General features: G+C 44.0%; 1 protein-coding gene across 3 annotated transcripts; it reads left to right on the top strand.

The window, feature by feature from the left end:
* The first annotated feature begins 281 nt into the window (after positions 1-281).
* LOC140209693 (apoptosis-enhancing nuclease-like) lies at positions 282-12819 on the top strand. Of its 3 annotated transcripts, none has more exons than XM_072278071.1 (4): positions 282-328; positions 1060-1828; positions 4401-4601; positions 7960-12816. In XM_072278071.1, exons 2-4 carry the CDS (start codon positions 1103-1105, stop codon positions 8161-8163), a joined length of 1131 nt encoding a protein of 376 aa, XP_072134172.1. In that variant the 5' UTR covers positions 282-328; positions 1060-1102; the 3' UTR covers positions 8164-12816. The 3 variants fall into 3 exon arrangements, with proteins under 3 accessions (XP_072134172.1, XP_072134175.1, XP_072134174.1); XM_072278073.1 differs by having other exon boundaries at positions 295-340; XM_072278074.1 differs by lacking the exon at positions 4401-4601 and having other exon boundaries at positions 7960-12819.
* The last annotated feature ends 929 nt before the right edge of the window (positions 12820-13748 follow it).

Below are 13748 nucleotides of genomic sequence, written 5' to 3'. Positions count from 1 at the left end.
GTGAAGATTGCTCTGACTTCCCAGCACTTGGTGGCGCTGGTGGCGTCTCTCCGCTGGGCGCTGCGCCGAGCCGCAGCTTTGACCTCCAGTCGCTAAGCGGCGCGATGAACCGCCTCCCGGACAGCGGGCAAGTCCCAACATGTCCAACCTGCGACGGGAGAGAAATTTCTTGTGACAGTCAGAGAGCCGAATCAAAAGAGGATATGGGGCATCTCAACCAATGATGTGTAAAGACGAAGGCGGGACTGCGTGAAGCAATTGACCAATCACCGGCTGAAGGAAGTAGAGACGGTGGCACGTGGCGCCCGGCGACAGAGAGAGATTGTTGGTGAGGAGCTGGGTACGGAATGGAGGGGCTGAATCGGCTCTGTCTCTGGGAGGGGGGAAGGGGGAAGGGGGAAGGGTAGGGGGTAGGGAAGGGAAGGGAAGGGAAGGGGTAAGGGCGGGAGGGGGGAGGGAGGTAGGGGACCTAGAGGGGGAAGGAAGTGGGAGTGGGGAGTGAACCGGGACACAGTGGGGGGGGGGTATGGAGAGTGAACCAGGATGCGGGTGTGGGGGGGGGGTGAGCGGGGAAATGGGGGGAGTGGGGGGATAAGCCAGGACACGGGGATGGAGTGGGAGTGAACCGGGACATGGAAGGGTAGGTGGGGGAGTGAGCTGGGGGTCACAGAAGGGTGGGTGGTGTGAATTGGGACATGGGGTGGGGGGGGGTGGTGATTTGCTGCTTATGTTTGGCTTACATAACTCTGTCTCCTGAGAATTCTCCCAGCTGAACAGGGCTTCATTTTGAACCCTCCACAGGCATTTCTGTGACTCATTGTGGAGAATATCTCATATTTTTACTGATGAACATTACCTATGACTCCATGTGATGACTTTGCAAATCCAGAAGAGCAAAGGAATTGAAAATCCCAAATTGTACATGGATCTTTTGGCTCCTTTACTCTATCTCTGTCTTTCACGGCTGGATCTCCTTTGGTAAAGGAATATTTGTTCATTCTGTGGTAGATTACTGTTGTATTTCCCATTGAATTAAAGGGCCTATTTTCTTCTGTCTAGGTTCCAAGCAGATACTCTCACCTCACTGATAAATGAGCAAAGGATGCCAGGGGTGGCCGACGCTGTTATCCCATTCCCGGAAAGCTCCGTATCCAGGCTTCTGCTCCATGGGATCTGCAGCCCAGCTCGATCCCTCCGCCAGAGTAGTGAATGTCGGACCATCAGGCACAAGAAGAAGCTGAGCAGGAAGTATCAGCGTTTCCTGGAAAGGAAAGCATACCTGGAGCGAAGGGGGCTTTTGAAGCGCAGGCGGGGCAGAGAGAAGGAGGGACCTGGAGACCATCCAGAGTGCCCAGGTGGCTGCATCTTCCAGCAGGGAGACACCAAGCAGCCAAGTGGCTCCTGTGTGACTGCTAATTACTCCATCGTAGCTGGGGCCTTGCAAACCCTGCCCATGACGGGAAGTATCACACCCACAATGCTGGGGGAGTCCAGCGAGAGTGACCCCCCAGAACACAAGGCAAACCGTCTCACCCCCAAGGGCCTTGACCTGCTGTCACCTGCTGCCATGTCTCGCAGGATGAGGTTGGGGGGCTTCTGCTGCAGTGCCACCAGGTGCGTGGCGATCGACTGCGAGATGGTGGGCACGGGCCCCTGTGGGTGGCTGGGTGAAGTGGCCAGGTGCAGCATAGTTAACTATCAGGGTGACGTCATCTATGATAAGTACGTGAGGCCAGAAGGCCCCATCACCGACTACAGGACGCGGTGGAGTGGAATACGCAAGCAGCACATGGCGAGTGCCTTAGAGTTTAATGTTGCGCAGAGAGAGGTGAGAGTACAGAAAAAATAATCACTTCTGCAATCTACTCCAAGCCCTTTGGAAAGCCGGAATATCCTGCCAGTGTGGTTTTCAGAGGTTCATTTAAATATGCTAAGGGCAGCCTGCAATTATAGCCACGTTTCCAATGCCAGCATAACATGCCCACTACTTACTAACTCGAACCCGTATGTCTGGAATGTGGGAGGAAACCCACACGGTCACATGGAGAGCTTACAGACATTTCTTCCATGGTCTTCTGTCCTCTCTGATTCTCTTATCTCTAGCCCTTTATCTCTTTCACCAATCAACTTCCCAGATCCATACTTCACCTTCTCCCGGTTTCACCTATCACCTACCACCTTGTACTTCTTCCTCATCTCCACCAACTTTCTTACTCTGACTTCTCTTCCTTTCTAGTACTGATGAAGGAACTCAGCTCAAAACGTCGACTGCTTTTTCCACAGGTGCTGCCTGGCCTGCTGAGTTCCTGCAACATTTTGTGCATATTGCTTTGGAGATTCAGCATCTACAGATTTCTTGTGTTTGTGTTGTCCTTAAAATTAAACCCTGATCATTGGTGCCCCACTGTATATTTTATGGAGATCTGGTGGAGAGCCATAGAGATGTATCCCATTTGTTTGTTGGGCACTGGTGAGGCATGACACCAATAGGAAGAGCCAAAAACACAGTGACTATTAATGTTGTCATTGTTAGCAAACCAGTCTGCAGGTTGACACTTGGATGGTGAATTACTGACTTCTTTGATGTTGGGCCAGAGAATGAAGTAGACTTTGAGTTTGAACAAACTCTTCCCCTAGTCGGATCGGAGCTGAAGAGCAAATTTGTTCAAAATCAAGTTAATTGTCGTGCCCACAAGTACTTGCATCTGCACCGCAGATGCATTGCATTAGGAAATTCCCAACATTAAGTATACAAAAGGACAAGTATAGGAGATTGAGAGGTGATCTTGTACAGGTGTATAATATGAGGGGGTCTCATTCTTTTTCCTAGTTTGAAAATAAAAAAAAACTAGTATGCATAGGCTTAAGGTGAGAGGGGAAAGACTTAATTTGAAGTAATTTGATTAGCAAAGTATGTATATATCTGAGATCAATTTTCTTATAGGCATTTACAGTAGAACAGATATAAAACAGAATCTATGAAAAACTATGCAAAGACTGACAAACAACCCATGTGCAAAAGAAGACAATCTGCAAATACCTATTATTTTAATAAATAAATAAATAAATACTACTGAGAACAGGAGTTGTAGAGTCCTTGAAAGTGAGTTAGTTCAGTTGTGGAATCGGGTCAGAGTTGAGGTTAGTGAAGTTATTCATGTTGGTTCGGTAGCCTGATGGTTGAAGGGTAATAACTTCCTGAACCTGGTGTACCTCCTTCTCAATGGCAGCAGTGAGAAGAGGGCATGGCCCAGATGGTGGGTCCTTGATGATGGATGCTGCTTTCTTGGGGTAGTGCTCCATGTAACTGTCCTCCATGGTGGGTATTCCGTGATGTAGGAACAGTTCAGTTGTGGAAGTTGGTTCTTCACAAAAAGCTGCTGTTGAAAACTGGAACAACTAACTTGCTGGAAGAAATGGCTTCAATTTTCATAGCTTAATGGATTTGCTTTAGGGTTGTTTAGAAGGGCAGTTCCTTCCTATAGTGGGAGGCTGTAGGACCAGAGGGCACAGCCTCAGAATACAAGGACATTCTGAGGAATTTCTTTAGCCAGAAGGTGGTGAATCTGTGGAATTCATTGCTGCAGATGGCTGTGGAGGCCAAGTCATTGGGTATATTTAAAACGGAGGTTGATGGGTTCTTGTTTAGTAAGGGTGTCAAAGGTTTTGGAAAGAAGGTAGGAAAATGGGGTTGAGAGTGATAATAAATCAGCCTTGATGGAATGGCAGAGTGCGTTTGATGGACTGAATGGCCTGGTTCAGCTCCTATGTCTTATGGTCTTTCGGGATTTGGGCCCAGGAACAGCAGAGGTAGAGATGTATAATGTTGATTTTTAAAGATCAGAGAGATTAGCTTTATTTGCCACACGGACATTGAAACATACAGTGAAATCTGTTGTTTGCATCATTGAACAACACAATCTGAGTAGGTGCTGGGGACAGTCTGCAAGTGTCACCATACTTCTGGCGCCAACGTAGCACGCCCACAGCTTACCAACCATAACCCTTTTGTGTGGGAGGAAACAGGAGTGTCTGGAGGAAGCCCACACAGTAACGGAGAATGTACAAACTCCTTGCAGTGGTGGGATTTAAACTCAAGAAAATCTGCAGATGTTGGAAATCAAAGGCAACACACACAAAATGCTGGAGGGATTCGGCAGGTCAGGCAGCACCCATGGAAAAGAGTAAACAATCGATGTTTCGGGCTGAGACCCTTCTTCAAGACAGAACCCTGGGAATTGAACCTTGACCTTCTGATCACTGGCATTTTTAAAGTGTTACGCTGACTGCTGCGATACGTTGGCAGCCCTATTGGTTTACTGTGTTGATGGGAATGCAAGTCTGAGAGTGAAAATTGACCACAGTAGTTACAATATTAAGTTCTGCTTCTTTTCCCCAAGATCATGAAGATCCTAAAAGGTAAAATTGTGATTGGCCATGCATTGCACAATGATTTTAAAGCCCTGAAGTATTTTCATCCAAGATCTCTAACGAGAGATACAAGCAAGATGCCAATTTTGAAGAAGATGGCTGGGTTTGCTGAAAAAGACTCTGTGTCCCTGAAGAATCTTGCAAAGCAGCTTCTGCGCAAATCCATACAGGTGGGTATGGAGTTACAGGTCTTATTGTGGTAAGGCGATTCTGTTAATGCTGCTGTTACTGCAGTTGGTCTAGAAGATCCAATCCCATCCATGTTGATGATTGATTACGATTTGGCCACCTTTACCATCCGAATGAGAGCATGCCAATCAATTACAAAACTCTGCAGTGTTTGTCCCTGTTTACACTGTAAAGTCGCCTGTGATTTGTAAAGAAAAAAGCTTTATTTGTCATATGTACAGTTGCAAGAAAAAGTTCTGCAATTACCTGGTTTTCTGCGTTAATTACTCATAAAATGTGGTCTAATCTTCATTTAAGTCACAATGTGCCTAAACTTAATAACACTAAACAATTGTACTTCTTGTCAATACTGAGAACACCATTTAAACAACCACGGTCTAGGTTCTAAAAAGTATTTGACCTTCTGGGGCAGTGTCTTCTACAAAAGCTACTTGGAGTCAGGAGTTCCAATCAATGCGATAAAATTGGAAGTGTGAGTTGAGGGGTGCCCTGTCCTATATATAAAAAAAAGACACACAAAGTCAGATTACTGACAGAGCCTGCTCTTCTCCAGAAAGATCTGTTTATGTGCACCATGCTTGATCAAAACAACTTTCAGAGGACCTTAGAAGAAGAATTGTAGAGATTTGTGAAGCTGGAAAAGGCTGTAAAAGTATTTCTAAAGACCTGAGTGTTTGTCAGTCCACAGTAAGAGAAATTGTTCACAAATGGAGGAAATTCAGTACTGTTGCTACTCTCCTAGAAGTGGAGGTCTTTCAAAGATAACACCAAGAGCCCAATGTGCAATGCTGAAGGAGGTGAAAAAGAACCCAAGGGTAACAGTAGAAAAGACCTGCAGAAATCTAGAATTCACTATAGTCTGTTCATGTATCCACTATAAGAAAAACACTGAACAAGAATGGTATTCATGGAAGGGCACAACAGAGGACACCACTGCTCTCCAAAAAAAACATTACTGCGCATCTCAAGTTTGCAAAGAAACATCTGCATGTTCCACAATGCTTCTGGGACAATGTTTTGTGGATAGTTGAGGCAAAAGTTGAACTTTTTGGCAGAAATGCACATTGCCATGTTTGGAGGAATAAGGGCACTGTACACCCCAAAACCAAAACCTCAACACAACTATGAATTATGGTAGAAGAGGCATCATGGTTTGGGGCTGCTTTTCTGCCTCGGGGCCTGTGCAGCTTGTGGGAACAATGAATTCAAAGTTGTATCAAGACGTTTTACAGGAGAATGTCAGGGTAGCAGTCTGTCACCTGAAGCATAATAGAAGTTGGATGATACATAAGACAGTAATCCAAAACACAAGAGTAAATCAACAACAGAATGGTTTAAAAATAATTAAATTTGTGTTTTGCAGTTGTCAGGTCAGAGTCCAGACGCTAACTTAATTGAGGTGCTGTGCCATGACCTGAAGAGGGCTGTTCATACAAGGTATCCCAGAAATACTGATGAACTGGAAGTTTTGTATGGAGGAATGGTCTATAATTCCTCCTCATCATTGTGCAAGTCTGATTAGCAGCACAGGAAATGTTTGGTTCATGTACTTTTTCCAGCCTGGACTGTGAATGATTAAACAATGTGTTCAGTAAAGACATGAAAAGTACAATTGTTGGTATGCTTTTAGTTTAGGTAGATTGTATTTGTTTATTATTGTAAACTAGATGAAGATCAGACCACATTTTATGAGCAATTAATGCAGAAAACCAGGTAATTGCAAAATTCACAAACCTTTTCATGTAAAGGTACATTGAAACATAGTGAAATGGTCATTTGTGTCAAATAACATCAGTGAGGACTTTATAACAGCATAGAATTACACTCAACTAAGTGACTGCATCCTGTCAATTAAAGTTCTGGGGGAACAAATTGGCCACTTATTCTACAGCCATAGAATCATACAACTGGGAAACAGTCTTTCCAGCCCATGATGTCCATACTGACCATCAACCCATATTTTTGTACGTTCATGGTCTTTCACTGCTGCAGCCCATCCACTTCAAAGTTCAACGTGTTGTGTGTGCAGAGATGGTGTCGGCATACCACTGTTGTAACACGTGGTTACTTGTATTACTGTCGCATTCCTATCAACTGGAACTAGTCCAGCCATTCTCCTCTGACCTTGCTCATTAACAGGGCATTTTCATTCACAGAACTGCCACTCACTGGATGCTTTTTATTTCTCACATTATTTTCTATAAACTTTAGGGACTTGTGTGTGAAAATCCCAGGAGATCAGCACTTTCAGATACTCAGCCCGCCTTGTTTAGCATCAACAATCATTCCATGGTCCAAGTCACTTCGGTCACATTTCTTTCCCATTCTGATGTTTGGTTTGAACAAGAATGAACCACTTATGTCATAAGAGGTTCAGTTCTTGTTCAAACCAAACATCAGAATGGGAAAGAAATGTGTTTTATGAATGGGAAAGAAATGTTCTTATGCATTGAGTTGCTGCCACATGATTGACTGATTAGATACTTACATTCATGAGGTGTACAGATGCACCAAATAAGTGGCCACTGAGTGTATATGGTGAAATTTCTTTTCGCAACAATATATTGCTCGAAGTTTCAAGAAGAAACAAAAAATAAATAGGTAGTGCAAAAAGAGAGAAAAATACTTGGGTATGAACAGTTGGCATATGTATGTAAACTTTCTGCTCCTGAGTGACTATTACAGATAGTCCTGTAGATAAGGGTATCTTGTGGGTGCTCAGTAAATCTCACCCAGGAACAGAGTCCCTTGGTGAAATTTCTGCTGCTGTTACCTGCTGGTCAAGATGAGGGAGGGCTGGCACGTGTGGACCTCTCCAAGGTGAATAACCTGGTGGAGGTGGTGCAGTGGTCAGGGAAGTCACTCCACCCCGCTGATTTGAACATAGAAGGGTACAGGCCCTTCAGCAAACAATGTTTCTGATAATGAGTCCAGGACCAGCTGCAGATTAGAAGGATGTTAGAGATAAGAAGGAATTTCTTTAGCCAAAGATGGTGAATCTGTAGAATTAATGGCCACAGATGGCTGTGGAGGCCAAGACATTGGATATAGTTAAAGCAGAGATTGATAGGTTCTTGATTAGTAAAGATGTCAAAGAAGGCAGGAGAATAGGTTTGAGAGGGATAATAAGTCAGTCATGATCAAATGGTGGAGCAGACTCGATGGGCTGAATGACCTAATTTGTATTCTATGTGTTATGGAACTTGTGCCGACTTTGTAACTTCCTCTTAAGATCAATCTAAACGTTCCCTCCTGCTAGGTCCTCTGTTTTTCTTTCATCGATCCACCTTAAGAGTTTCTGAAATGTCCCTAATATATCTGCTTCCACCTTTGTGACAGGTTGGCAGGGACGGCCACTGTTCTGTCGAGGATGCCCGCGCTGCGATGCAATTGTACAAGCTAGTTGAAGTTCAGTGGGAAGAGAAGCTTCACAGCGAGTTGTGGACAGAACATGATCACAAGGTGTCTGACACAAGCTCTGAAATCAGTCACTACATGGACGATCAGTATTGGCCTGCTGGATTACACGAGGACTGCAAATAATTGGAGATGAATTTCTTTTAAGTGCATACCTCCAGTGACGATAAGCATTAATGCTGCCGATGGACTGTTGCAATACAAACTCAGGTTGACTTGCCTGTTGGATGAGGACCAGTTTTTCTCCTGTTCTCAGGCCTTCACTTTACACTGTCCTGCCAGCAAATTGGTGCTTGTTCCCTCTCGGTGGTGGGTCAGGATCCATGCAGCCACAGTTCCGGATCAGGACAAAGGTCTCAAGCCTGCTTCAATACCAAGTTGTTCAGTATGCCAGTGCAGAATCTGGAGCAAGTTAAAGGGGGGGTGGGGTGTTAATTTGGTGCAATTGGGTTCTTCCTGAGTTCTGACTGAAAATTCAACCCATTGCAATCTTTGTTTTGGAGAGAAAATGAATAGACTAGATTTGGTGTGGTGGATAAAGCTGAATGGTTTTGTTCTGTTGATATAGTTGACCACAAAGGAACAAGAATTGCAACCTAGTAACCTCCTTGTTTTCTGTTTTAATGCTCATCTTCAACATTTCTGCACACAGCTCCCTCCTGCAGAAGACAACTGGTACTATTTCACTGATGTTGGTTGGTCCCAGTTCCCAAATCCTGAGGCTAACGAGCATCAGGCTCTTCAGCCTAGAGAGCTGATCTTCCTTGTGCCCTCATTCCAGCTCGCTGTCTAATTGTGAAGTACTGAATTCAATGTCCCAACTGCTGCCCTTTCAGGAAAGGCCTCCAAGATTGCTGTGGGGCTTGTTGTAACTCTGGTCCATATGACTGTCACCTGAATATTTCAGCGTGGTTCCTCTTTACTTGGCCTGTACCAAAAATGGGTGTCAATGTGAGGCAGGAAGCTATGTTCTCATCCTTTCCCATCCCCCCTTCCTGTGATACCTTGTGGATATACAAAGTGAGGAGGGAAGTGGAATCTGTTACCATGACTGCTTGTTGAAAACAGATTAGCTCTAAAGAGAGATTGTATCAGTAAGCATCTAGAGAACCTCAGTAGAGGAGTGCTTGGGCTGAGCTACTGTAGGTTTATCACCTGCCACTAGCAGCACAATGACACAACTAGTAGAGCTGCTGTCTCATTTGTCTAGTACTTGCAGGTTCAAAGCTGACCTCTGGTGCTATCTTTGTGGAGTTTGCATGTTATCCCTGTGACTATATGGATGGTCTTCCACATCTGAGTGACGTATAGAATGGTAGATCAATTAGCCAGTGTGTAGGTGAGTGTCAGGATCTGGGGAGAACTTTTGGGAATGACCATAATACAAACAGTACTGTGCAAAAGTGTTGGGCACATCTATAGCTAGGGTGCCTCAGACTTTTGCACACTACTGTATTTGTCAACGTGAAGCAGAGAGAGTGTTTGTGAAACTGGTGGGAGCAAAGGATGTTGGGAATAGTGAGGGTGGAGGGGTATGGGACAGGTGGTAAAGAAGGAATGCCAGGACAGGGAGTGGCATGGGTGCAGTCACACCTGGTCCTGAGACACCAGACAAGGTAACTTGATTCTAAACAGTTGGTTTACTGATCATTACAGAATGTTCCTCTGGTGTTTCTTGCTCCCTGCCTGTTTTCCCCCCTCACTGCCCCCGTTCCATAATCTCTCAGTCCACAATAGAGACCCATAATAGAATCAGATTTATCACCACTCTCATATGTCATGAAATTCTTTTTCTTGTGGTAGTAGTCAAGTTGAAGTCAAGTCATTTTTTATTGTCATTTCAACCATAACTGCTGGTACAGAACATAGGTTTCCAGGACCATGGTGCTACATGAAACAATACTACACTGAACTACATAAGAAAAACACAGAAACTACACTAAACTACAGACCTGGACTGCATAAAGTGCACAAAACAGTGCAGGCACTACAATAAATAATAATAATAATAAACAAGACAGTAGAGGGTATAGTAGGTTGGTGTCAGTCCAGGCTCTGGGTATTGAAGAGTCTGATGACTTGGGGGAAGGAACTGTTACATAGTCTGGTCATGAGAGCCCGAATGCTTCGGTGCCTTTTGCCAGATGGCAGGAGGGAGAAGAGTTTGTATGAGGGGTGCGTGGGGTCCTTCATAATGCTGTTTGCTTTGAGGATGCAGCGTGCGGTGTAAATGTCTGTGATGGCGGGAGGAGAGACACTGATGATGATCTCAGCTGACCTCACTATCCGCTGCAGGGTCTTGTGATCTGAGATGGTACAATTTCCGAACCCGGCCATGATGCAGCTGCTTAGGATGCTCTCAATACAACCTCTGTAGAACGTGGTGAGGATGGGTGGGGGGGGTGGGTGATAGACTTTTCTCAGCCTTCGCAGAAAGTAGAGACACTGCAATAGAGTACAGTGCAATACATAAAATTACTACAGTGGTGTGCAAAAGTCTTAGGGTTTCTAGCACGGTATTGTAGGAGCAGAATTGGGCCATTCGGCCCATTGAGACTGTTCCATCATTTGAACATGGCTGATTTATTTTTCTCTCAACCCCATGTGAATGAGAAGAGAATAAAAAAAATTGGGATTTGTAACAGGTTGGTATTAATGCGCACTTAATAGTTGGATTGGACTCAGTGGGTGAAGGAGGCTGTTTCTGTGCCCTGTGCCTTGTGACCTCTCACCCCTATGACATTGTTAGTGAGAGACGGATTTGTGGTATCATTCCCCCTTTGATGTCATCACACGAGAGGCATGCTTTTCAAAATGTCTGCTTCAAGCTTGTCTCCAACCTTTGTGATCACAAGTGACAGCATTATTTGGTGAAGGCTGCAAGTTTACTGGCCTGTTCTGCCTCTCTTAATTTTAGTTTTGTTTCAGGAATCATTTAGGAACTCCACTCTGTTGCTAATGATTTGGAGAGGGAGGATAGGACTTTGCCTGCATTCTGTGTTGGACTCTTAATGCCACCCTCCCATGGACAATTTCTGACCGCAAGGAAAATTGTGTTAGTACATTGGTGCCCACTGCATTTTTCTGGTATCCTTTTTTTAATCTAAATTGTTTTTTGAACTACCCTGTCCTCAACAACCATTCATGTTAATGGATTCTGTCTTGTATATCTGCCATACCGAAGGTTATGAGGTTAGGTGATCATGCTGCAGTTTTCCTTCAGAATTGTACTGCAGTCTCTTTCACACAAGATATCAGTATGGAACTCCACCGTGCTGTCTGATAACACACAGTACTTTTCAAAGGAAGTGATATTCTCCCCATTATCCTGTCAAATCCTCAATCAACACTTCTGAACTGGTGTGTGGTTGTCCTGGTATTTGTGGGAGCAGCAACAATACTTAGTTGGAGAATCATTTGGCCTGTCATAAAATTTGGAAATCAGCTCTAGAAAAGGGCCATCCCAGTCCGCTTCTAATTTTGTTTTTGCATTTGTGAGCCAGTGCTCTTTATCTCCTTGTCCCTCAGATGCATTGCATGTTTACAAAGCCTGTGGAACTAGTTTAGAAGAAAAGGGCAGTAATAATTGTTTGCAGGCAACTTTGAGTACATTCATCAGTACTGCACCCAAACATGTTTGGGCAACACCGTTGTGTTGTCAATTAGAATAAATTTGCAAAATGACTAACAATAAATTATTTTCAAATGATTTATTTTCTTGTATCATTTCTTTGTCTGATGTCTTTGTTTTACCAGGTCCTCTGTCTTAGTAGTTTGCACACTGTTCATGATTCAGGCTGCTGTTTGCAGAGTTTGTGAAACAAGGGTCTTTAGTTGTTCCTGACAGCCACGTTAGGCCTGACAATATACAGTAGGCAAGATAAATTGAGAGATAATAGAATTTGTGGATAACTAGTTTAAAGCTACAGATTAGCACAAACTACTGACTACTAGGCACGTGCAATACAATTCCAATAATCTGCCATCCCATTTTTCTGAAATGGCTAAACTAGAACCTAGTGCACATCATTGAGCACATTGTTGAATGAACAGAACTGAGTACAAGTGAGGGCATTGAATGAAGTCAAGTTTAAGGAGAATAGCATAAGAAGGCCAACTTGGAGGGGTCATTTCTGATTAAAGCAGCAACACACACAAAATGCAGGAGGAACTCAGCAGGGTAGGCTACATCTGTGGAAAGAATAAACAGTCAACATCTTGAATTGAGACCCTTCATCCTTCTTGTAGATACTGCTTGAATTGCCAAATTCTGCCAGCATTTTGTGGGCTGTTCTGGATTTCCAGCATCTGCCGAATCTCATGGATTAAACCAGTGTACGTGGGATTGCTCCGTTGCACAATCCATTCAGCCTGAGTGTGTTTGGTACATTGTTAGAAATCCATTGGTAGCTGGTGTTAAACTCAGTGAATGTTACTGAGTCATCGGCTATGTCCTTTTAATCTAGTGGGAGCATTAGCACTGGGGATACGAATTGACAATAAACTGGACTGGTCAAAGAACACTGAGGCTGTCTACAAGAAGGGTCAGAGCCGTCTCTATTTCCTGAGGACACAGGTCCTTTAACATCTGCTGGACAATGCTGAGGATGTTCTACGAGTCTGTGGTGGCCAGTGCAATCATGTTTGCTTTTGTGTGCTGGGGCAGCAGGCTGAGGGTAGCAGACACCAACAGAATCAACAAACTTATTCATAAGGCCAGTGATGTTGTGGGGATGGAACTGGACTCTCTGACGGTGGTGTCTGAAAAGAGGATGCTGTCCAAGTTACATGCCATCTTGGACAATGTCTCCCATCCATTACATAATGTACTGGTTGGGCACAGGAGTACATTCAGCCAGAGACTCATTCCACCGAGATGCAACACAGAGCGTCATAGGAAGTCATTCCTGCCTGTGGCCATCAAACTTTACAAATCCTCCCTTGGAGGGCCAGACACCCTGAACCAATAGGCTGGTCCTGGACTTACTTCCTGGCATAATTTACATATCACTATTTAACTATGGTTTTATTACTATTCAATTATTTATGGTGCAACTGTAACAAAAACCAATTTCCTCTGGGATCAATAAAGTATGACTATGTAGTTAATTACAATTTCTTCATATTTGTCCAGAGATAATGAAAGTCAGCTATGGTGGCATAGTGGTTAGCATAACGTTATTGGCTTAATGCAAAGTTCAGAGTCCAATTTAGGTGCCATCTCTAAGGAGGATGTATGTTCTCTCCGTGACTGCATGGCTTTCCTCCCACATTTCAGTCATAGGGTAATTGGACATTGTACATTGACCTATGATTAGGCTGTGTTAAATAGGTGGTTGTTGGGCAGTTAGTTTGTTGGAGGGAAGGCCCAGTTATGTGCTGTATCTCTAAATAATTAAATGAGTAACTTAAGTTCAAGTTTCAATGTTGTTGTCAAACCCGTTAATCTTTATAGTCCTGAGTTACTGAAACTCACAGTATCAGGCACTGGAAATTGGAAATGGTAACTGAGAATGCTCAGTGACCCAAGCACATTTCAGATTAATGAAAGTTGCAAAAACTGAGGAAAAAAACTAATTATTTGTAAATGGCAGAGCAAGGAGTTGATCATTAAGAAAAAATGGATGTTGCTCTCACTGCCAGTGTTCAATATCCATCTGGGGAAGCAGTTAAGAGTTGACCACTGAGGTCTGGAGTGGGAAAGGACCGCA

Source organism: Mobula birostris, chromosome 14 (assembly GCF_030028105.1).
Source record: "Mobula birostris isolate sMobBir1 chromosome 14, sMobBir1.hap1, whole genome shotgun sequence".
Classification (NCBI taxonomy): Eukaryota; Metazoa; Chordata; class Chondrichthyes; order Myliobatiformes; family Myliobatidae; genus Mobula; species Mobula birostris.
Note: the sequence above shows the minus strand (reverse complement) of the source record. Positions and strands in the feature narration are given on the sequence as shown.